The sequence below is a fragment of the Trachymyrmex cornetzi genome, unplaced genomic scaffold (genome assembly GCF_001594075.2).
Source record: "Trachymyrmex cornetzi isolate Tcor2-1 unplaced genomic scaffold, Tcor1.1 scaffold47, whole genome shotgun sequence".
NCBI lineage: Eukaryota > Metazoa > Arthropoda > Insecta > Hymenoptera > Formicidae > Trachymyrmex > Trachymyrmex cornetzi.
Window position 1 is genome coordinate 2626077 of NW_017299509.1, and position 21546 is coordinate 2647622.

The window sequence follows — 21546 nt, forward strand, 5'->3', positions numbered from 1 at the left end:
CGCGCCGCGCCGGCCGGAACACGTCATGTGCGGTATTCGAGACGATAATCTCGCCGGGAGTCGATAATTTATTCTTCCCTCATGCTGCTTCCAACGCGCGATCGCTCGTTTATCTCACCCGACCGCGGCGTTTTCCATCTTTTTTTCTTTTCTTCACGCTGCACTTTACCGGTCGTTTACCGCAACCGACTGAGCAAGCGTTTCTCGTGCGTCTTTTGCAGTTCTTCGAGTGTCTTCTGAACCTCTTGAAAATGTCGCTAGAGAAATTTTAATTAATTTGTGACATCATCGTTATTTATGACATTTTAATTTTTTATCAATTGTATATATATGTATATATATATGTGACTCATAGAGAGACTAATTGGGAACATATTAATGGATAAATGTGTGTGTGTGTGGAATTGGAACACGACTTGCGCGTTCATCGAGCTCTGAAAGCTTCGCCAAGTGAAAGCGTGCTGATCGGATGTAAAAATAGTTAAGTCGTGCCGAATAAGAAAATTAATAGGGCAAGTCGACACTAATGAATGTGAATGGATGAATAACGCCTTTAAATAAAAGTTTCTTTACTTTCCAATATTTCAATCTTTGTAATAATAATTTGTTAAATTATTTTATTATAGAATTTATGAGCAATACTATTAAAAGAATAAAAAATAAAGATAAATTGCAACAATAATTTAGATTAAATGTTTCTCGTGAATCGTACGTAACATAATGGTAGCGCAGTTGCAAGTTGCTATTTTATCACTATGTGTGTCACTCGATTTGTTATCGTTCCTCGGTGCAATTCCGAGTTGCGATAAGCACAGTCGACGATGGCTAGATGGAGTTGCAAGTGCAAGCTCATGCTGCAATTTGCTATATATGCAGTCAAGCAAGGTTTACACATTTTCAGGAATTTGGATCGAAGTTACGTTATGGATTAAAACTTCGGCCTCACGATTATGGTCCGAGGCTATTTTTAACTTTCGGTTTTAATGTCCATTCCAGTTCTTTTAGTTATAACGGTGACGTTACAAGTATATAATTACCGAAATTGAAAACGATCGAAAAAGATCGCAATCCAAACGGACTCGGTAACCGGTAGATACGGTAAAAGAACTGGAACCAAAAGTTGGATTTAGCCTCGAACCGTTATCCGGACCGAAAATTTTCAATCCCAGTTCTGATTTTATTATAGCAATCAGCTTTCAGCAAATAGAAAAACTGGCAGCTAAACAAATACAGACTTCTATAAATTATAATTTTTTAGTTGGCTAGATTTCTCAAAAAATATATTAAATTTATAGAGTGACGTGTACTTCTTTAGCTGTTGATTTTTTAAATTAGAATTAAGACTAGTTGGCACGCTATCCATGCAGACCGTTTTACGTTTAATAAATGTTCAAAAAAACATTTAGTTGATACGTTTTTTATGGTGTATAAAAACGTTAAATGGATGTTATTAGTGTTAAAACACGTTTATTAAACCATCGAAGTGTCTTGTATAAAAATTTGTATTTTGAACTAGTAAAAAAATCATTAATTAACCGTCTTATAAAACGTTTTTAATATTTTTATAAGATTTATTAAATAATTTGAAAAACGTATCAAATTTTAAATGTTTATATTACAGTTATTAAACACATCTGAAATTAATTTTAAAAATTTATTAAACATATTTTGAATATAACTATGCTGTTGTTTGAGTTAATTGTTGGTAAAAAAGCATCGTATAAACTTTGCTTAACATTCTGTTGGAGAAGATTGTTGGGAAATCAATGGGAAGAATAGATTTTCGGTACTCGCAGTGTGAATAACGAAATAGCCTATGGTTTTGCGATATTTATATTCGATGTATCCATTTCGTTGAAGCGTAAGCTGAACTTGTATGAACAAACAAGGCTATTTAAAACTAAAATAGAGATACGTTCCTCTTTATCATGAAAAAAAGATTTCTGGAATAATTTATGATTATACGATACGGTTTCTGAAGACTGTTTCTTCCACGAATTCGCGTATGAGGAAACTGAATAAATTTGAAGGGTCTCAGCAATGACGCATTCCGCATACCAACGACTTCTCCTTTTTCGTCCACGTATATAATTATCGTGCAGGCATCTCGCAGATTACTACAGTCTTCCAAAACTGCAAAATGAGATTTTCCGAATGGCAGCAGGTTTATGATAATCCAGTGAGGATTTTGTTTTGTAACATTTAATATTAATTATTAAAAAGAGATATAATCGCAGAGAAACTGACGAGAAGATATTTATAAAATTTTAATTCTGACAAAATTTATTTAAAGTTATTAACAAATATATGTATGCTTAGTATATACATAAACATGTATCAATTGTTTTTCTGATTAATTTAGGCATATTCTCGCATCTAAAATTATATTCAGGTTATGACATAAAATCGTTTTGTAAATTTTTGATAAAATACTGGAATTGTTTGCACAAACGAGTGAGATTATCGATTCGAAGGATTGAAATTATTAAGTATTAATGTTATACGTTATAATACTCAGTCTATATCTCATTCTGTTTGTAATAATGATAAGCGCGATTCTGTGAAATTCTTATCTCTGACTAAAAATGGTTATCGAAGTGCAAAAGTAAAAAACACGCTTAAAACAACGATGAACCAAGAACGTAACGCGAATTATGAAGATCGCATTGAAGTATTATTAGTATAATATTTAATGAATTATTATTAAATATTTATTATAAAGTTTAAAATTTAGTTTTGCTAAATATTAATATATCAATCTTTGTATGTTTAGTTCATAATTGCTTTAATGACAAAAGATTACAAGAAGGCTCGTGACATTGGAAATCGATGTAAGGATCAATTAATTTTATTGTATTACATGTATATATAAATGCTGTTTAATTAAAACTATTCAGTTATAAAAAGGACAAGATATAAAAATACAATTTTTATATTATTAACAGTGTTAAAACAAAATCGTAACGATGTAGATGTTATTTGTGGTCTTAATATTCTGAAGCACAAAAGTTAGTGTGGATTTTTCTTATTTTATATTTTATTCTATTTAAAAACACATTTTATACACTATTCTCTACTTTACGTTAACAGAAAACGAAGAGTGCGAAAGGTCAAGTTTAATTGAATCTGCAGACAATGAACGTGAAAGAAGTGACTCAGTCGATGGTGACGCTACTGATTTTATAGATGACAATGTGGATATTTGTATTGATCCAGAAATGGCAGATAAAATCATGTCACACGACACGTCTCTATTGAATAACAAAGCCAGAATCAGTCTGAGTCAGCAGAGAATGTACAAAGTAATACCAATAAAGGTGAATAAAAAAGTTACGGAAGTATAAAGATGGTTTGACGAGACGGTTGACAAATCGATAGTATACTTTCACATATCTACCAAAATATGAATATATTAAATAATATAAACAATATATAATAAATAAAATATAACATATATAAAAATAAGAGCTAAAAATAAAATATCGTAGCATGTTACTTAAGTTAATTGAACTCTATATGGGCTATCTAAGTTTTGCGATTTTTTTCAAATTTTTTGTTGACAGTGAATTCAAAATTAACAATAGGTCAGACTCAAAAGAAGAATTATTTCTGGATATTAAAAAGAGACACAATCACAAGTAAAATATATGAACAATAAAATACATGCATATATATATGTATATATATATATATATATAAATAAGGTAAACAGTATAAATAAAATAAATTATAAGAATAGAGGGGTGCAATGGAAATAAGATACTGCGAGAGGTTTTATTGAAATACATTTTATTAATAAAAAAACAACTATTGTTAAAAGTTTTTACAACATAAATGGAAAACAGCGTGGTAGGCATCGTTTGGTGCACGCTCACCGCGCAGGCACAGAGGTCATATCGTTTGTCACACTGGGAGACTCTACACATTCCCTTACTTTTTTTTTTACAGAGATATATCGTCGCGAGTGAAAGAGTACACTGAATGTGAATGTTCAATGTTTTTTGGTGATCGCGAATGAACGGGATCTTCTCGGCGTCGCGGGGACGACTTCCCACGAGACTTCCCTCCTCGCTCTTTAACTTCCTGTCTTCCAGTTGCCGAAATCAAACTTGAAATCTGGTCAAACTTGTCCGTTGCGCTTGTCGCACACTATTATATTACAACGTGATGCGTATACCTTCCGAGTAACAAAATATAAATCCACGTACGTATAGTTATATTAACATACAAGCACACAGTTTCTCTCATGTACGCACCATCGATTGGTATGAGTTAATAAAAAGAGGGGGATGGTGTTGGGACTGGGGTCCTTAACGTTCTATTAAATTACAAAAAAATACAACCTCGCGCGTCTCTTTAATCATTGAACACGCATCGAATTTCACTTGAAAAGACGGATTCCATTTCTTTGTTTTCTCTCTTTTTTCTTTGTTTTCTCTCGAATTTGCCAGACGCGTGCCGAAGCGACGATCGGTGCACGGTCTGCCGATCATCGTTCCAGGACTGTTGCGCTCTATATAGTTGTCGATCGAAGCGCATCTCTGCGTCGACGCGAGATCTCGCGATTTCTATCTCGGGCCTCTCTCTCAGAACGATCGCGGATCTCGCGCGACGTCGTATAGAATGGTAATGCAATAAATAACAAGATCCGTTGATCTCGGTCGGGGAGCAACGACGACGACGTCGCTCGAAGGATGTGAGATATTGTCGTCGCTCCGTCTGATTACACTGATATCTCCCGCTTTTTCGTATTCTACGTTGGCGTGAAAGTCATTGTTCTACCCGGTCACTGGCCTTCGCTGTCGCTGTCGCTCTTATCTGCAAAATGGATATTTCGTAATGTTATTTGCTGCGCCGCACGCTCGGAGACGTTTCTGAGATAGCGCGCTGACGTTTTCCAATCTGCTGTTATTAAATCAAGTGGAGCGGAAATTTGTTACGTGTTCTAATGATAGTAAATAGACGAAGGGAGTAATACACAGGCTTAAATTAATTAATAAATAAGTAGCCGGTCGTGTGCGTGACTTTGTTGCATCCGATCCTGTTGGCAGTAATTTTCGGATGGCTGCACGTATGATGAGCCGACGTTGATTAATATGATTACGAGGGTAGTTGCGGGATTGTACCTTTTTTACCGGTATACGCGTGACGCTTCAGTCTGTCGTAAAGATCATCTTTCGTGCCGTAAATACTGGCATTCGATCGGGCAAGACTGTTCATCTTGCCTCCGTTGTGTAAGCTCTCTGTGTAAAAAAAGAAAAAAGAATTAATTCTCGACATTCTCGACATTGCAATATGAATTATATATGTAAAGGCTCGTTGCAATTATTTATTTATGTATTCATCTCGTATTTATCGTGGCAATAAATAATTCGGCCGCACTGACATTATTGAAATTTTAATTTTAATCTTTATATTATAGGTTTTGAATAGGGCTTGAAATATTTCGTACCACATCCAGAAGAAAAGATGTAATAATCATGAAGATGAAAATTATACAAATTTTATATACGTAGAATTAATGTACACAGTTGATTAAACTATTCTATGGTTTATTAAAACTGTATAAAGTGTGTATTCATAACTATCTATCTACATTAGTTCTTCGATGAAAAAATTCTCATATTGTCTTATATTATTTTTAAGAATTCGTCGTATTTTAAATTTATAAAGATTTCTTTAAACTCAAATTTTACAAGACTTTTCTTCACAAGTTATGGAATGAGAAATCTTAAAATGAAGAATTATGAAGAATTCTAGAAAAATTGAAAAATGTTAGGTAAAATTCTAGAAAAGACACTTTCTCAACATTTTTAAAAAGTTTTAATTTGTATTTAAAAATCTATAAAACTTTCTAAAAAAAGAGAGAACGAGAAAGAATTATAAAATTAATCAATAAAACTTGTAGGTACAGTTGCCAGTTTTATAGTTACCACTACTACATTTTTCTCAGAATGTTTACCTTTCATAATTTTCGTTATAAAAGTTATTCGCTTACCTTTCATGTAAGTCTCGTTGTAGAAATTGGGCATCTCCCAGCCATCCTCCTCGTCATCGTAATAATGAGCATACGTGCTGTGATGTGACGGCGCTATCGACTCGGCGTACGGTGTTGGCGCACCATAATAGAAATTTACTTGGGAGCCGTTTTGGTCAGTTGCCGGAGTAAGCATCTTCTTTGGCTCTTTCTTCTTAGATGCTCTATAGAAAAGAAAAGATATATCTTGTTACCGATAAAATACGAATTTATAGTTTACTTAAATAATAATGGATTTTGACTCTTGCCGAGTAGCGAGCAGTTTTTAAGTAATGACTGTTATTTTTTATAAAATTTTACGTTTTGATTATATTTTTATATCCTTTATATCCTTTATTCATATTTTATATCTGTTTCTGTTGTGTGAGTTGCATTAAATTTGCTGTAATGTGGAAATTTTTTGATTTTTCTGGCCAGTCGACTTTGATAGACCCGAATTTTTGATGATTTGACTGATAGTTGTTTCAAAATTACTGCACACTCGCACAAATGCTTTGTCATGAATTGCAGTTTTCATCTCTCTGTTGATAATGATGTAAAAGTAAGTCAAAACGCATACGGGCAAACATTTATATGTATTACAAATGAGGTGAATAATTGAAGGGTTTTTTTTTAAATAACATTTTTGCGCACAAAGTACCGCGCTGACTTCTACACCCCTCTTTTGTACTGTTCATTATTTTATAAAAATTTGAAAATTCTATTTTATTCTATTTATTATCTAAAAAACTACTGAAAAATTTCTTAAGATATTCGAATGAAAGAGAAGAAGTCTTCTGATGTTGCAAATGTGACCGTTATCACTTGTATAGATTAATAAAATTTCTTTACCAACCTGACGCATATCATCCAGACGAGCAGCACCACGAGAATGATCAGGATAACACCTCCCGCTATGCCACCGGTGATGTAGAAGAACTCGGACTTCTCCATGCAATGTTTGCCTGTGAAGCTGCCGCTGCATCTGCATGAAGGTTGCCCGCGAGAATCCTTCAGGCAGACGCCCTCATTGTCGCAGTAGCCCAGACACACGTCCGTGCATACAGTTCCGGTGCCGTTGTATCCGGGCTTACATTCGCATTTGAAATCGCTAGTCTCAGGTATGAGTAAGCAGTAGGCGTTTGCATCGCAATGCATTTCCTCGCCGCTAGTTTCGCAAGGATTCGTGCAATCTGCTTTGTTTGTCTGTTAACAAACATCGTTCGGCGTACTATCATTGTGCGCCTTCCAACAAGCGACACAAATGACACAATGTGACACAATGGATCATTACATCCTTGTTGTTTGCTAATGTTAAACAAAGATGACATGATCACTGTATTGCACTGTGTCCGCTTGTTGGAAGGCACACTTAGTTTTCCATACATTGATAAATAATTTTACATTGAATAAATTTGTCAAAATATAAAATTCACTTGAAAAATTACATTCATGAAATTAATATATATATATATAGTGAAAAAAAGGACGATTTTGCTGAGAAATCTAAAATTTTACTGGATATAGATCTTAAGATAATTTTATAGACGATAAAAATAATTATATTGGAAATGAAAAAATGGTGAACAATGCTGCAAAAAAATTGTATTATTTTAGCAATTAATTCGAATAACAAAATTATTTTGATCGCCCAAGAAAATGATTTTCAGATCTGTGTATCTAACAAAACTTTAAATCTTTTAATAAAATCATTTTTCCCGTATAAATTTATTAATACTTTAGAATAAAACTTACAGCAGCAGATCCTTTGGTGCTAGTATTCGGTGGGCACGGGATACAGAAGGTTTGCTGCGGTTCCGATTGATAAGTTCCCTTCTTACATTCCACACACTCGTTGAGGGTGCCGTTGAGGAAAGTTCCAGGTTCACAGACCGGAAGCGAGCATTCCTCGATTGCTGCTGATCCCATATTCGGGGTTGTTCTGCCGAGTGGACAAGCCTGGCAGGATGCCTGTACCCCTTGAGTTCGGTACGTGCCACGTGGGCAGGGTTCGCATTTTCCTTCGACGGCTAACTGTTGTCCAGATCCGCACTCGTCCCGGCATTCCTCCCTCGACACCGCCTCGGCGGTTCTCGTGGTCTTTCCAAGGCCGCACAGCTGGCAAGAGAAGCTGCCCTCGTTTGGTTGATAAAATCCATGGCCGCAGCTACGACAGAGACCTCCCAAATCGTCGTAGTATTTGCCGGCAGAACAACGCTCCTTGCAGTCCGCTGCGCTACGCGCTCCAGGACCCACGGTCACACTGGGACGACCGGCGATTATCGGACAGGAATTGCATTTTAATTGCCCGGACTCGTTCTGGTATGTACCCATAGGACAGGACACGCATTGTTGCGTTTCTTCATCATAGAATGTTCCCACTGCACATGGTACTGTAATAAAAAAATTGTTGATAATGAAATCGAGATGATCGAGTGAACTTTTACAGTTAATTGTTTTAGGAATTATAATCTTTATAAAATACATAGTACATCTTACCACAATCCGGTGCCATGACAACTTGACCAATGGGACAGGCATAGTCGGATTCCAGAACAAGAGATGCGGGATCTGGCACGGTATTAGGTAGAATGTCATGGACATCGAATTGGTCCTCTTCAAGAATCAATCTTTCGAGCAGCATTTGCACGGTAGAGCGCTCGTTTGAGTTAGCGTTCAGGATCGGATCGCTGCGAAACATAAATTAAATTATTTATTGTTGTTTTATAAATTGATAAAACTTGCGGTAGCAACAGGCATGGAAGGGTTTGCGCAAGTATGTACAGCCGTTATCTTGAAGTGAGTGTAATTAGGGCAATCTTGTCTTTAGACCAGGATCCTCGTCAGTAGACTCGTGTATCGTAGGTTAAACCGCACTCACACCCTTAGCACTTTTATTAATACACGCAAATTTCTGTATTTATTCACTATCACATTGATCACGTATGTTGTCAAATGTATAATGGAATTGTTATATATTTGTAAACCGAAGCTGTTGGATCACTGTTAAGCAAGCGCGCGTTACATAACTTAACAAAATAGCATGAATTAATTAATCGACTCAAGTCATTTTTTAAATCCTACCCTAGTGAAAAACATTCTCATAATATCTCGTAACATTTTTAAAAATTTGTCACATTCTAAATTTACAAAGATTTCGAAAAAAAATATCTTAAACTTTTCCAAATTTTATAAGTTTTCGGAAATTAAAGAATGAGGAATCTTAGAGGAGTCTTAGAAACTTTGAAATTTATATAAAGAATTTTAGAAAATGTGAAGAGTTTCAGCACTTTTGAAGTGTTCCAATTTATACAAAAATTTGAGAGAAATTTTCTAAAAAGTTTTAAAATTATATGTAAATTTCGAAAAAATTCAGAATTTACATAAAAACTGTGAAAAATTATATAAAGGTGCCTAAGAAAAATTGTAACCAGGATAATTATTTAATTTTCGTGAAATCTATTTCACATGCTTTAGTTTTCAATTCTGTGCGTCAGTAGTGTATCGAATAATAGATTTCTTTTTAAATGAAGAAAATGCTAAGCGATCTAACAGCTTGGTTTGATCTTGATTTTGTTACATTGTTATCACTATGAAAATATGTGGACACCTGTTGCAGCTCCCTACGATGACGTCCCACCTATATGTATGGTGATCAGTCGTGATCAGTTAGTAAGAACGTGCAGCTTTTACTTTCATACAATTCTATAAGGCTTGATCTGATACTTTTCTCGCTGTAGGATTAGTCGTTAGTATGATTTGTTCGATGATTTTTTAATGCTTATTGTATAAATCTGAGAGTTATGCACTATTATCGTGGGATAAGGGAACACTGAAACATGATTATTATAAACTGCACGATGTATGAATGGTAACTTATTAGAAATGATGACAAATGGCAAATAAGACCGATGTAAATGAATTGAATCTCGCTGACTTGAATCGAGCTGTCCTTACTTTATCGCCGGGAACGAGATCTCCACCTCGTAAGTGTCACTGCCTTGGCGACCCTTTCTCGTTCTATGATGCAACACAAGTAACAAAAATACTCAGTACGAAAATTCACTGTAAGCGAAATGTGCAGCGCGTTCAATAAAATAGATACTGATGCAGTATCTAACAATTAAGTGATCGACATTGATATACAGAAGCAAGCCATGGTTTACACAGATAAAATTATTTTAAATAAAAGGAAAATGCATTTAGAGTGATTGGCGAGTTGGTGTGTTTAAAAAATTGCGACTCGCACCTGCAAATGTTTGAACGGCAACATTTTCCAAGACATTGTCTTGGAAATTAATTACAAGATTATAATTTGAGCACACTTACGGTTCCGCGGGTACGACAGCGGAAATGACGTATGTTCCACCGTCTTCTTCATTCGTTTCTCTCGTTGTGCGTATGCGATGATCGCATTGTACGTCAATATGAAGATCCTTGCATTCGCGTGTTCCTGGAAAAAATAAACAAATAAATAAAAGTGCAAGAAATTAGATTGATGCAGGAAATGTGTGATTATAAAAGATAATCCATTTGTAAATTGCGTATTACCTTCATAAGAATACGAACAGAAGTTCCAGTCTCTGTTCAAGGAGTTCACGGCATTTCGAACCTTCTGTTTGAGTACACCTTGGCCGGCCTCGTTGCAGAGCACCGATGTTGGGAAATTCATCCTAATCCTAAAGACTCTTTGGGCTGACGTAGCGCCTGAAACAAAGTATACGTTAAGCACACAATGATTTTCCAATCCTTTACTACACTCGATAGGTCATTCGTCATCCTAGCTAGATTAATTTTCATCATTTTTACAAGTATACAAAAATCATTGAGTAGTTTTTACATGTACTTTATCATCTTTAGAAAGTATTCGTAAAGTTGCGTTAAAAACCAAAAAAAGATAGAAATCATTGTTTATAGCCAGACGCTTCTGATATTTCGAAGAAGAGGAATGCGCAGGAGCGAATGATATTAAGGAATAAGATTGTTGTAAGAGAAAATTAATGAAATGTAATATGCTTACTTGTACAAGCTGGATATATCAAAGGTAGACTGGGATCACTGGTAGGTCTCCAGAAGCCTTCTGCACCGCACGTGTAAAATTTAGGGACTTCCTGTGAGAACCGAAGTCCGGTGTTACAGGAAATCTCGCAGACCTTGAATTGACCTCCCGAACCCCAGTCTTTGCATTCTTGCGCGCCACCGACAGGATCTTTCAGTGTTCGGCAAAAGTCGGCTGCAATGAGAAGAGTTTGTATAAATTTTGTAAATTTACGCGCGCGCGCGCAACACTTACACAAAGAATATCATTTTCTAGAGAGATATTTTAGCGTTTATTGGACAAATATTAGCTGATATTTATTTTATAGAACTATAAATATAATTATTATCACTAACATTTCAGTAGTAACAATTATAAAAATAGAGTTCATATCATACCATAATTATTTTACCATGCAGTCACACAAGTACTAAACCCTCCGGTCGAAACAAATTAAAAGTAACATAATATCAATGTTATAATTTTGTACTCAACAATGTAACTTTATACAATACCATATGTTACATTACATTTCTGTTGAGCAAAGTTATAACATTGATGCAGTTATGTTACTTTTAGTTGGTATTAACTGGAACTTTTTTTCTCAGTGTGAGGAAATGACTTTACTTACACAACACGTAAACTTTAAAGTTGCAAGTAGCCGAATTTCCAGCTTGATCGTAAGCCACGTAGCTAATGTCATAAGTGCCCCACATCAGAGTCTGCCCGGATCGATGTCCGTTCTTCTCCTGGACTCTTACGACGCCGACGTTGTCGGTGAAATGTGGCTCGTCCCAAGTGACGATCGACGATCCGTTCTGGGCGATTACCCAAAGATCGCCTGGACAACCCCTCACTTCGGGCGGAATCTTGTCGACCTCGAGTTGCTGACATTTGTTGCCACCATAACCGAGCGGACACACACGCTGCCCGCAATGCGACGGCACGACTCTCTCGACACCACCCACGGTTTCGTCGTATCCCGCCCACGTCAACACTAGTCCTTGATAGAGAACTGGTTCCGTACGGCAGTCGCGAACTTGCTTTTGAATCTCATTCGTCACGTGTAACGCACGACCCCAGACTTGTACCTTGGTCAGATGGCCTTGGAAGCCTAATTCCGTGTAACTTTTTGTATTCTCGCTTTGTGGTTTTCCTAATACTGTCCATGCGCTGTAGAGAATTTTTATGTTCAATAAATATATTTATTTTCTAATATGATGAAAAGGAATCATCAGAGGAACACTGAAAAAAATGCCTCATGATTTTTTATGTTTCCTTTGAAAGGGCACTTACTATGCTGGAAGTGATCTGCCGCTACCATAGCCTTCTGTCTTGCTAGCAATGAGGCCTTCTGTGATCAAAATGAGTTCTCCGCCATTCTCACCGTTCCACACAACAGCAATGTGGTGCCATTGTCCGTCGTTTATGGTCGCGTATTCTCTGAATGGTAGGTAGACATCTTGCAAGTCATGGAAGAGAGATACGTGGACACCATTACTTTGTGCTTGGATCATAAGTCTTCGGTTCGTTGGAACATGTGCCGAGCTAAAGAAAATATGTATGTATTCATATGTGAATTATTAAGCTTTACACTAATAATAAGTATAATAAGTTTCAAATGAAACGAAAGTGTAAATAAACATATACCTGACACTATAAAGAGTAAAGAAATTTCCACCTTCGTCTCTCTGCGTAAACTGTACCCACATAGCAACAGTCAGGCTTTTTGCGGAGTTAGTGAAGAATGGAATGACTTGCGAAGCGCTGCTCCGTCCTTGATCGCTGAAGTACAAGTCGTAATCCACTTGGATAGCTGTAAAAATTTTAAGTAAAAATTAAACGATGCAAATGAATTCTTTTTCTCTAACATAATATTTTAGTAAAAAAAAGTCTGAGAAACATACATTTTCTGCAATCGTCACCAGTTAAGTTGAATGGACATTGGCAGAAGAATTTGCCTGTGAGATCGATACAAGTTGCCGATGGTGGACAAGAATTCTCTTTGCAATCAATTATATCTTCTTCGCAAGTTTGACCTAATGCAGATAATTGAAGAATTAATTTTTTAGAAATAATAAATACGTTTGATTAGATAGATCGTAAACGACATGTGCTTAAAAAAAACAAAACATAATGGTAACAACTATACAAGTTTTATATGTAGAATTTATTTTGTGTGTGTGTGTGTGTGTGTGTGAATAAACTTAATTATTTTATAGTTATTGAAACTATATACATTATTTTAGATACAAAACTTATATAGTTGCCATATCTATAGTTATAACCACTATCATAACTGTTCCTTTGATTGTGGGTATATATGTTAAAAAATTATACCAGTGTATCCTGGAGGGCATATGCAGGTATATCCTGGACCTTCATCGATACAAGTGGCCCCATTTTTGCAAGCGCCAGCTTGGCAGGCGTCGTATTCGTATTGACAGCCAATTCCGGTGTAATCATTAGAGCAAGTACAATTTAAGCCGGAACCGAAATCTTGACAGCGGCCGTGGTGCATGCATGGATTTCCGATACAGCGTTCTGGTGCCGTTTCGCATTGCTTGCCGTCGGTGCCAGACGGACAACTGTTGATTGAAAATTCGTATAAACTGACAAATTTATTATTCACATGAAATATCATACTCGGAAAGAACAGTTTTGCTAAAGTATCTGAAAATTGATCTAAACACGAATCTGAAAATAATTTTGTTTGGATTATCAAAATAATTATGTAGAGCACTTGAACCAATTTGCTAGAATGTTACAACTTTTTGCAGTATTGTCATCAACGTTTAAGCGTTCTACGCTAAAAACTGTTCTTTTGTGTAAAGATGCATATTATACTTACACGCAGAAATAATCCAAGAACAAATCCACGCAGGTGGCATCGTTCTGGCAAGGTCGATTCTGGCACATGCCGACATCCATTTGACAGTACACTCCACTCCATCCCTCCGGACATAAGCACTTGAAACCACCGATTTCGTCTCTACATGTTGCGCCATTCAGGCATGGATCTGACGCGCAGTCGTCTATATTGATCTCGCAGGACGATCCGGTGTAACCTTCGCGACAGTGGCAGACGAAGGTATTATCGAGATCTATGCAGCGTTCAGTGCCAACTGGATTGCAAGGATCGCTCTGACATTCGTCGCGTTCCGCTTCGCACTGCAGTCCGACGAAGCCAGGTCTGCATCTGCAGGTGAAGCCTTGCAGCTGATCGATGCATGTGGCTCCGTTCTGACAAGGATCTGATGCGCAGTCATCAATCGTGTGTTGGCACTGCTTGCCTGTGTAACCCGGCTCGCAGGTGCAAGCGTAATCGTCGATATGGTCGATGCATTGACCGTTGTTTCGGCACGGTCTAGATGCGCACTCGTTGATGTTCGTATCGCAGGCCGCTCCTGTCCATCCCGGATGGCAGATGCACTCGTGGCTGAAGAGCTTGTCCACGCAGATTCCATTTAGGCAAGGTTTGCCTAAGCAGAGATCGATCTTCTCATGGCAGCGTTTGCCAGTAAATCCGTGCGGACAGTCGCAGGAGAAATCAGCGATTTGATCAGTGCAGTTGGCACCAAGCAGACAAGGTCGCTCAGCGCAATCATTGGTATTGATTTCACAACTTTGACCTTCCCACCCTGGCAGACAATCGCATTTGTAGCGGCCTTGCTGAAGAGCCACGCAAGTAGCACCGTTGTTGCAAGGATTTCCACTGGCCGTACAAGGATTTATCTGTATAAAGATGCGAAAAGAAATAAAATTAAATACACACGTAAATTAAATATAAAGTTCATATACTCGTATAATTCATAAAGATAAAGGGTTTTAACGTTTACAGATGAGCACTTACAGTGATGTCACAATCAACTCCGGTGTATCCGGATCGGCAGAGACATGTGTAATTATTAATTCCAGGCTCATCTTTGCACATAGCTCTTTCCGGACATGTGTCGTTTGTACAATCTGATTTCTCTTCTTGGCAATTAACGCCAGAATAGCTGTTGGCGCATTGGCACCTGTAGCCTTGCGGCAGATCTATGCAAGTGGCACCGTTATAGCACGGCTGAGACGCACACTCGTCGATATCGATCTCGCAGCGTCTTCCAGAGAAACCAGCTGGACAATAGCAGTGTACACCATGTCCCATCGGTATGCAGAGACCGCCGTGCTGACATACACTATCGGTGCACTGGACAGGCTTGCACTCCTCGCGGCCGACTGAACCAGATCCGTCCGTATACATGTTTGTGGGACACTCGACGCATGTGATCGCGCCGTGCTGAGGCTGGAAGAAGTTCTTGGGACATTGAGCGCAAGGAGCAAGTCCCGTATCTGAATACATGCCCGGCGAACACTTGGCGCGGCAACGATCGCGACCAGGCGCAGCTGGTTGGTAGGTGAATGTTCCAGCTGGACAGGTCTGGCAGTCCTTGTAGCCTCCAATCGGCGGCTCGCCGGTGTAGCTGTTTCTGGGACATTCGAGGCAAGGCACGAGACCGGTAGGTGAGTACGTGCCGTAACCACAGACCGGTATGCAGTCGTCTATGCTCTTGGAACCTTCCTCCTTTGTATACATGCCGAACGGACAGCGCAAACAGGAACCTTGTCGATCACTGTTCTGATAGAAGCCTTTTGGACAAGCTGTGCATAGCTTCTGTTTCTCTTCGGCGAAGGTTCCGGCAGGACAATGCACTGAAAATGTATAGGGATGTTTTGCAATTTATTAAGAATTCATGAAGAAAGAAGTAACACAAATCAAGACGGGAGTAGCTCCTTATGCTTTTTACACAAATGATCACTCGAGGTATTTTTACATTACGATTAAAAATCATTATAATTGTATAACAACATTATGTACAATATTATTGATTATTTTCTGATTTATTAGTATTTGTGAACGTTAATTTATTCACAATTTTTTGAAAAAAGTAAATAGAAACTAAATAAATATTACTAATGAAATAAGAACATTAAATAGTTTATTATGAATATATTTCTAAAAAAAATTAAGACAGTATTTCTAAAAAATTATGACAATTAATTAATAAAATGGCTCATTGTCATTATAAAATGGTCACTAATAAATTGTTACTATAAAATGGAAGTGCGTATAAAAAGAATAATTATCAAAAAAGAAAGAAAATGTGCTGAATGATATTCATTTTACAACAATTTACATTTTTTTCTCGCAGAGGTATAAAAACCCCAGATGAACATTTCGGGATTAGAGAGTACGAAATATGTCTTACAACAACGGGGAACGTCGTTGGTATCCATGTTCAATACTTCGCCAATACTGCATGTGAAGCCTCTGTTAGTGGTTGATTTGAGAGCACGGAGAGGAGGGCATTGATTGCCTATCGCAGAAACGTTTAACAGAGGCTCGATAACTGCGCTCGCATAAGGGACCTTTAGATCGAAGATTAGACTCAACGTGGAACCACAAAAATCGTACAATTTCGTTTGACGTTGTGCCGGAACGACTACCAAAGTAAAAACCATCTGAAAAATTTGTAGAAAATTTACGTTAATCTTATTCTCTATCAATAATAATCCTAATTTAATTACATTGTATCATTAGTCTTATACAATTAAGATCTTGACGTATATATACCTCGAGAACATTGTCTTCAATCAGATAAGGCAGCGATCTGACAAAAGACACGTTCATATTCACATTGATAGCGGAGCAACGTTGAGTCAAAATACTGTCAAGATTCGTGTAATGTGCAGCCATGAGTTTTTGATAGTTCGACAAGCAGGATTGTTCAGAAACGACACCGTTCGCACGATAAGTTACAGTGGCAGTTACGTGATAATCGGCCTGTTGCGTGTCTACAGATATCAATAAAGTGCAACATATTGTATAAAATGTATATTATAAAGTAGCATTATTAAATAAAGTTACAAACAAATTATAAAGTAATAATACTAAATAAGATAAAGTTAATCTCAAAATAAGAAACTTACTTTCGGAAACGCAGTCGGGTACCACCGACGAAGGTGTCCATCGTCTGCTAATATCACACCCGAATGTTTTTACGGGTGATCCGTCGGTGAATCTATATCCAGCCTTACAGGTTGCTCTACACTGCATTCCCTGGTCTCCGGGAATGCATTTCAGATTACCATTAGCCGGCGGTTTTAGCTCCCAATCAACGCAGGGCGTTGCCTGGACCGAAACTTGAAAGTGACAAACTGCTCTATTGCCGCTAGGATCCGTCGCATATACCGTAACGTTTTCAAAATCGCCGATTCGAATCACTGCACGTTCTGGGACGAAAGTGATCGTTACGGGACCGGACGCATCCGTGGCGTTAATGCGTTTTCGCGTCTCATTGAAATTAATGGGGTAACTCTCTTGTCGGTCAATCAGTTCGATAACGTAGCTCTGGGGACAGCTCAGTTTCGGTGGAGTTATATCTGAAATATCAGAATATACCAATTAATTTAATATTAATTATATTAACTAATATTAATAAACATTAATTAATAATTTAATTAAGATTACATAAAATTTACCCTTAAATATAATATTATATTATATAGAACTATACATAATATAGTATTTTTAAGCATATATACTATTAAAACGTAAAAAATTTTTAATTTAAAATTTTTTAATTTTAAATATACGCTATTAATAGATACTATAATCAAACGGTCATTATTGCAATTGTTTACATTGGAATAATAATAGACATATATTTTTTGCGTAAAAGATGGGATTGATCTGATATTCTTTGATATTTTCAATAATTATATTCTTCATATTAATGAAATATTCGATTGTTTATCATTTTCATTATTTTCACACTAATTAATTTGGTTTTTATAGTGAGTAAGAAACATTGGTACTTGGAGCGTTATAACGCGAAATAAGTCTATGTATTAGATAAAATGATCTAAATATTAGGTAAATTGAAAATTGTTACTAACCCGGAACAGTAATGTTGATCTCGCAAATGGCTACATTGCCATCGTAATCGAAAGCTATATATTTCACGAATGTGTCTTCAAAGATTCGAATGGGAGTTTTGAAACTTTGAGGCTTCACTTCCACTCGGGCGATACTGCCGCTGTTGTCGACGGCGGTTGGCACTGTGAAATTCACCGGGAGCAATTCTCCGTTGGCTCCCTTCTGTACAACTATCGGTTGTTGCGGGCAGTTCTGGAAGACCGGCGCCTCGTTGTCTACACAAGGTGAGAATCCGTAATCGTAACCCAGTAACGGTTCGGTCACCGGTTCCTCGCATCCCATAAGCTCGAACTTGAGACAGGCATTGTCCATGTAGCTAACGATACCGAGGATCACAAAACGGGCCTGCACGTACTTGGGCAGGGTGATCATCGCCAATTCGCCATAATTTCCGGGATCGCGCATAGTCAGATTGAAATTTGGGAAATAGACGACATAATTCTCATTTTCCGCCTGCTTGTAGAAGAAACGAATCTCTGTGGGTCTGCCGACTATGTCATTGGTGATCACGCCCTTGACGAGGATTGCCTTCACTCGATAGATACGACCGAGATCGACGCTAACGTAAGTGAAGGCCTCTTGCTTACCGCACCAGCCGGTTACTGAGTTCAATCGGACGTTTCTAGCTTCGTAGTTCGGTCTCTCGGAGGTGGCGTTTATCGCCGAATCTGGGATGCGTCCGGAGGCCAGACCGAGCGGTTTGATGACCTTGCATTCAGGCTCGCGAATGCAGACGATTGGTCGCGGGCTAATGAGAATGTAGCCGGGTCTGTTGCAGCTGAATTGTACCTCCGAACCCTGTTCGTAGCTACGCGCCACTTGATAGCCGTCACTCGGCCTGCCAGGATCCTCGCAGACCGGACCTTCGCATCGCAGGTTGCCAAAGTCCCAAACGCCATTCGCTTGACAACGCACAACGTTGTCATTGCGGTTGGTCTGACCGGCTAATTTAAAGGTATCTTGACAGCCGAAAAAGAAAGAGGAGTGATGCTTGGTGTCAAGATACTGGCCATACTCGGCGCCGGGCGTGGGAAGCGGGTTCCCGCAGTCCACGCGAGGGCAAGCTGGCTGCAGACCAGACAGCCAATAATCGGGCAACCCGGGTTTAGGATCGTATACGCATTGCCGGAAATTGGATGTTGCGGTATTGCGCAAGTAGCGGCCGTTGGTACCGCACTTTAGAGTGACGTTCTGCTTGAAGGGTACTAACACGCTGGTCTCATCGTTTCGGATCACGCTAAGACCCTCGCTTTTATCGTCTGGCAGCGATACACATTTCGCGTCTGTAAACAGTTAAAGAGCACATTTAAGAAATTTATTTTACAAAATAGGAATGTCACATCTAAATTCCGACAATTTCTTTAAAGTTATTTGAATAAACAGAATAAAGAAAGAGAAAGAGGAGGTATAAAAGAATGCCAGTGTGTCTCGATTAGACACTTGTCTAATTGTCTCGCAGATAAACACACAGAGGAGACGCATGCAGTGAATTTAACGCACCTTCTGAGGCTCTGGAATTTTATTTTAAAATTCTGCGTTTGTAGTTTGACGAAATATTATCAAACAAAAACTAATAAAAAAGTATTTAAAAATAGCCTTTTTAATTGGTTTCAAATTTTAAAATGGATTTTTAAAAAATCGGTCTACTTTTTGCAATATTTTTAGTGTAAAAACTTATTTTTACAAAATACTATTTAGCATCGAAAGAGAAGGAAGAGTATAAATTTTTGTTACAATGTTTTTTATTTGTGTACATATCTTTAAAATAAAAAAAAAATGTTTTTAACTTAACTTTTATGAAATTGCAAGTGTTGCCTGACTTATGAATAATAGTGTATTTCTTACGGAAAAATTATATCTTTTTTCTATATATGATATGACAATGTGACAAAAATTGATGTGCGATAATTTTGAAACGTTTTGTACTTACATTGACATTCGGGGATAGTTCCGTTCCAAACTCCAGAGGAAGTACAAATTACAGCCGAAGATCCAGATAAAACGTAACCAAAATTGCATTGAAATCTGACGAGATCGCCAAAGTGATGCTGCTCCTAATAAATAAATTCATACATAAAAGAAAATATTTTCTTAGTGATAATAATAATAATTGCAATAAATATTTACTCGGGCAACGACAAAAATCGTATTATTTAATTTTTATTTTACCTTGGTTGACAATAATTTTCCATTTTCCGGTGCCGTCAATGGCGGGCACATCACTGGCACGCACGTTTTATTTCTCTGATATAAATCGCCATCCCTTTCACCAGTTTCTGCCTTCGCCAGGTTGAATCCAGCCGTACCATTGCCTTTGTACAGTTCAAAGCCCGTGTTGCACATGCAGGAGTAACTGCCGGGACTGTTAATGCACTTTTGATGGCAGCCACCGTTTCTGATGGCACACTCGTTAATGTCCGCGCATTCCAATCTGGTGCAACCAACTATCTCTAGCTTTATACACGGTGCACCGACGTAATCCTGTATCCTGAACCTTACGTAGCGAGCCTCAATTGGCATAGGTAGATTTAGGATGGAAAGCGTCGCCTCCGCCATCCTGAACTCCACCGGGGTACCGTCTGGATTTTTGTAATCTATGAAGATGTCCGTCAAATCGTTCGTGTATTGAATTCGCACGGCTGACGTGTACGCGATATTCCCGTCGATCCTGGCTACGACCTGCGTGCGGAAACCGCGAATAATTGTCGGTGCTTTCATGTCGATTGTCACCCAGTTCGTGCCCCGCTCGATATTGTTGCCGCACCATCCGTCGCCGTTATTCAAACGAATACCCTTTGAAAGTATATGAATATTTAATATTATAAACAGAAAAAGAGGATATATACTCTGAAAGATTATGAATAGAAAATGTCAATATGTCCTACAGTTTTTGTGTATCCATTTTCCGAGCTTGAAACAGTGATCGACTCGTCGGGAATGCCACCGTTGATAAGACCAAGATCACCGATAGGCCGACAATCCATAGTCGGTGCAAAGCCCGACTTGCACTTACAGGTAAACGCACCAGGATTGTTTAAGCATTCCGTGGACGCCAGATCGCATTGACTCGATGTGCATTCGTTTATATCTACAGAGGCAAATAAAAGATTGGAGGCAACGCTACTCATTTCTCATTATAATAAATAATTTATGTTATAAAATCTACCTTCGCACGTTGGTACGTTATCAAATCGTTGATAAGGACCACATTGTATAATATTTGATCCAGTTAACTTGTATCCTTTATTGCACTGTACCCTAACTTCATCACCAAAGTAATAATCCTTGCCGATATCAACAATGAATCCATTTTTAATCGTAGGTAACAACGGACATTTAGCACCTACAATAAGAAAAAAAAACGTTGCTGTATTAATTTTATATCAATGTTAAATTAATCTGTAAAGGAGAATTGCTTAATGCATACCGGTCGTCTAAATCGAATCTTATCAATATTTTATACTTTTACTTAATATAAGTAATGTTAATGAAAAATTTTGAAAAAATAAA

At 37.7% G+C, this 21546-nt stretch overlaps 3 protein-coding genes across 6 annotated transcripts in view; 1 reads left to right on the plus strand and 2 right to left on the minus strand.

Annotated features, from left to right (window-relative positions):
• Window positions 1–138, minus strand: part of LOC108764983 (uncharacterized) — a 5300-nt gene extending 5162 nt beyond the window's left edge. Inside the window, exon 1 of the mRNA XM_018513432.1 lies at window positions 119–138. Coding sequence (XP_018368934.1) covers window positions 119–138 — 20 coding nt within the window. The remainder of the gene's footprint in view (window positions 1–118) is intronic.
• Window positions 139–1836: 1698 nt separating this feature from the next.
• On the plus strand, window positions 1837–3418 carry LOC108765061 (uncharacterized). 3 transcript variants are annotated; one of them, XM_018513563.1, is made up of 4 exons: window positions 1837–2179; window positions 2774–2831; window positions 2946–3008; window positions 3091–3418. In XM_018513563.1, exons 1-4 carry the CDS (start codon window positions 2141–2143, stop codon window positions 3342–3344), a joined length of 414 nt encoding a protein of 137 aa, XP_018369065.1. In that variant the 5' UTR covers window positions 1837–2140; the 3' UTR covers window positions 3345–3418. The 3 variants fall into 3 exon arrangements, with proteins under 3 accessions (XP_018369065.1, XP_018369063.1, XP_018369064.1); XM_018513561.1 differs by lacking the exon at window positions 1837–2179 and adding an exon at window positions 2430–2680; XM_018513562.1 differs by lacking the exon at window positions 1837–2179 and adding an exon at window positions 2430–2671.
• Window positions 3419–3772: 354 nt separating this feature from the next.
• uif (sushi, von Willebrand factor type A, EGF and pentraxin domain-containing protein uif) overlaps window positions 3773–21546 on the minus strand; it is a 52609-nt gene continuing 34835 nt past the window's right edge. The window contains exons 13-37 of one of the 2 annotated variants that reach the window (XM_018513559.1): window positions 21203–21379; window positions 20922–21124; window positions 20206–20829; window positions 19967–20090; window positions 17997–19319; window positions 17028–17480; window positions 16672–16892; window positions 16307–16559; window positions 14908–15749; window positions 13906–14789; window positions 13395–13642; window positions 12962–13093; window positions 12705–12870; window positions 12351–12602; window positions 11686–12227; window positions 11037–11249; window positions 10568–10723; window positions 10346–10469; window positions 9974–10036; window positions 8516–8706; window positions 7772–8409; window positions 6873–7222; window positions 5999–6201; window positions 5127–5243; window positions 3773–4818 (exon numbers count right to left, since the gene is read on the minus strand). In XM_018513559.1, the coding sequence (XP_018369061.1) occupies window positions 4787–4818; window positions 5127–5243; window positions 5999–6201; window positions 6873–7222; window positions 7772–8409; window positions 8516–8706; window positions 9974–10036; window positions 10346–10469; window positions 10568–10723; window positions 11037–11249; window positions 11686–12227; window positions 12351–12602; window positions 12705–12870; window positions 12962–13093; window positions 13395–13642; window positions 13906–14789; window positions 14908–15749; window positions 16307–16559; window positions 16672–16892; window positions 17028–17480; window positions 17997–19319; window positions 19967–20090; window positions 20206–20829; window positions 20922–21124; window positions 21203–21379 (8531 nt within the window). In that variant the 3' untranslated portion in view covers window positions 3773–4786. The remainder of the gene's footprint in view (window positions 4819–5126; window positions 5244–5998; window positions 6202–6872; window positions 7223–7771; window positions 8410–8515; window positions 8707–9973; window positions 10037–10345; window positions 10470–10567; window positions 10724–11036; window positions 11250–11685; window positions 12228–12350; window positions 12603–12704; window positions 12871–12961; window positions 13094–13394; window positions 13643–13905; window positions 14790–14907; window positions 15750–16306; window positions 16560–16671; window positions 16893–17027; window positions 17481–17996; window positions 19320–19966; window positions 20091–20205; window positions 20830–20921; window positions 21125–21202; window positions 21380–21546) is intronic. The other variant, XM_018513560.1, reaches the window with a different exon arrangement.

Coding starts and splice junctions, on each gene's coding strand:
- LOC108765061 (XM_018513561.1), top strand. CDS start 2,630: ATGAACCAAGAACGTAACGCGAATTATGAAGATCGCATTGAAGTATTA. Junction 2,832..2,945: donor TCGTGACATTGGAAATCGAT/GTAAGGATCAAT, acceptor TATTATTAACAG/TGTTAAAACAAAATCGTAAC. Junction 3,009..3,090: donor TAATATTCTGAAGCACAAAA/GTTAGTGTGGAT, acceptor TTACGTTAACAG/AAAACGAAGAGTGCGAAAGG.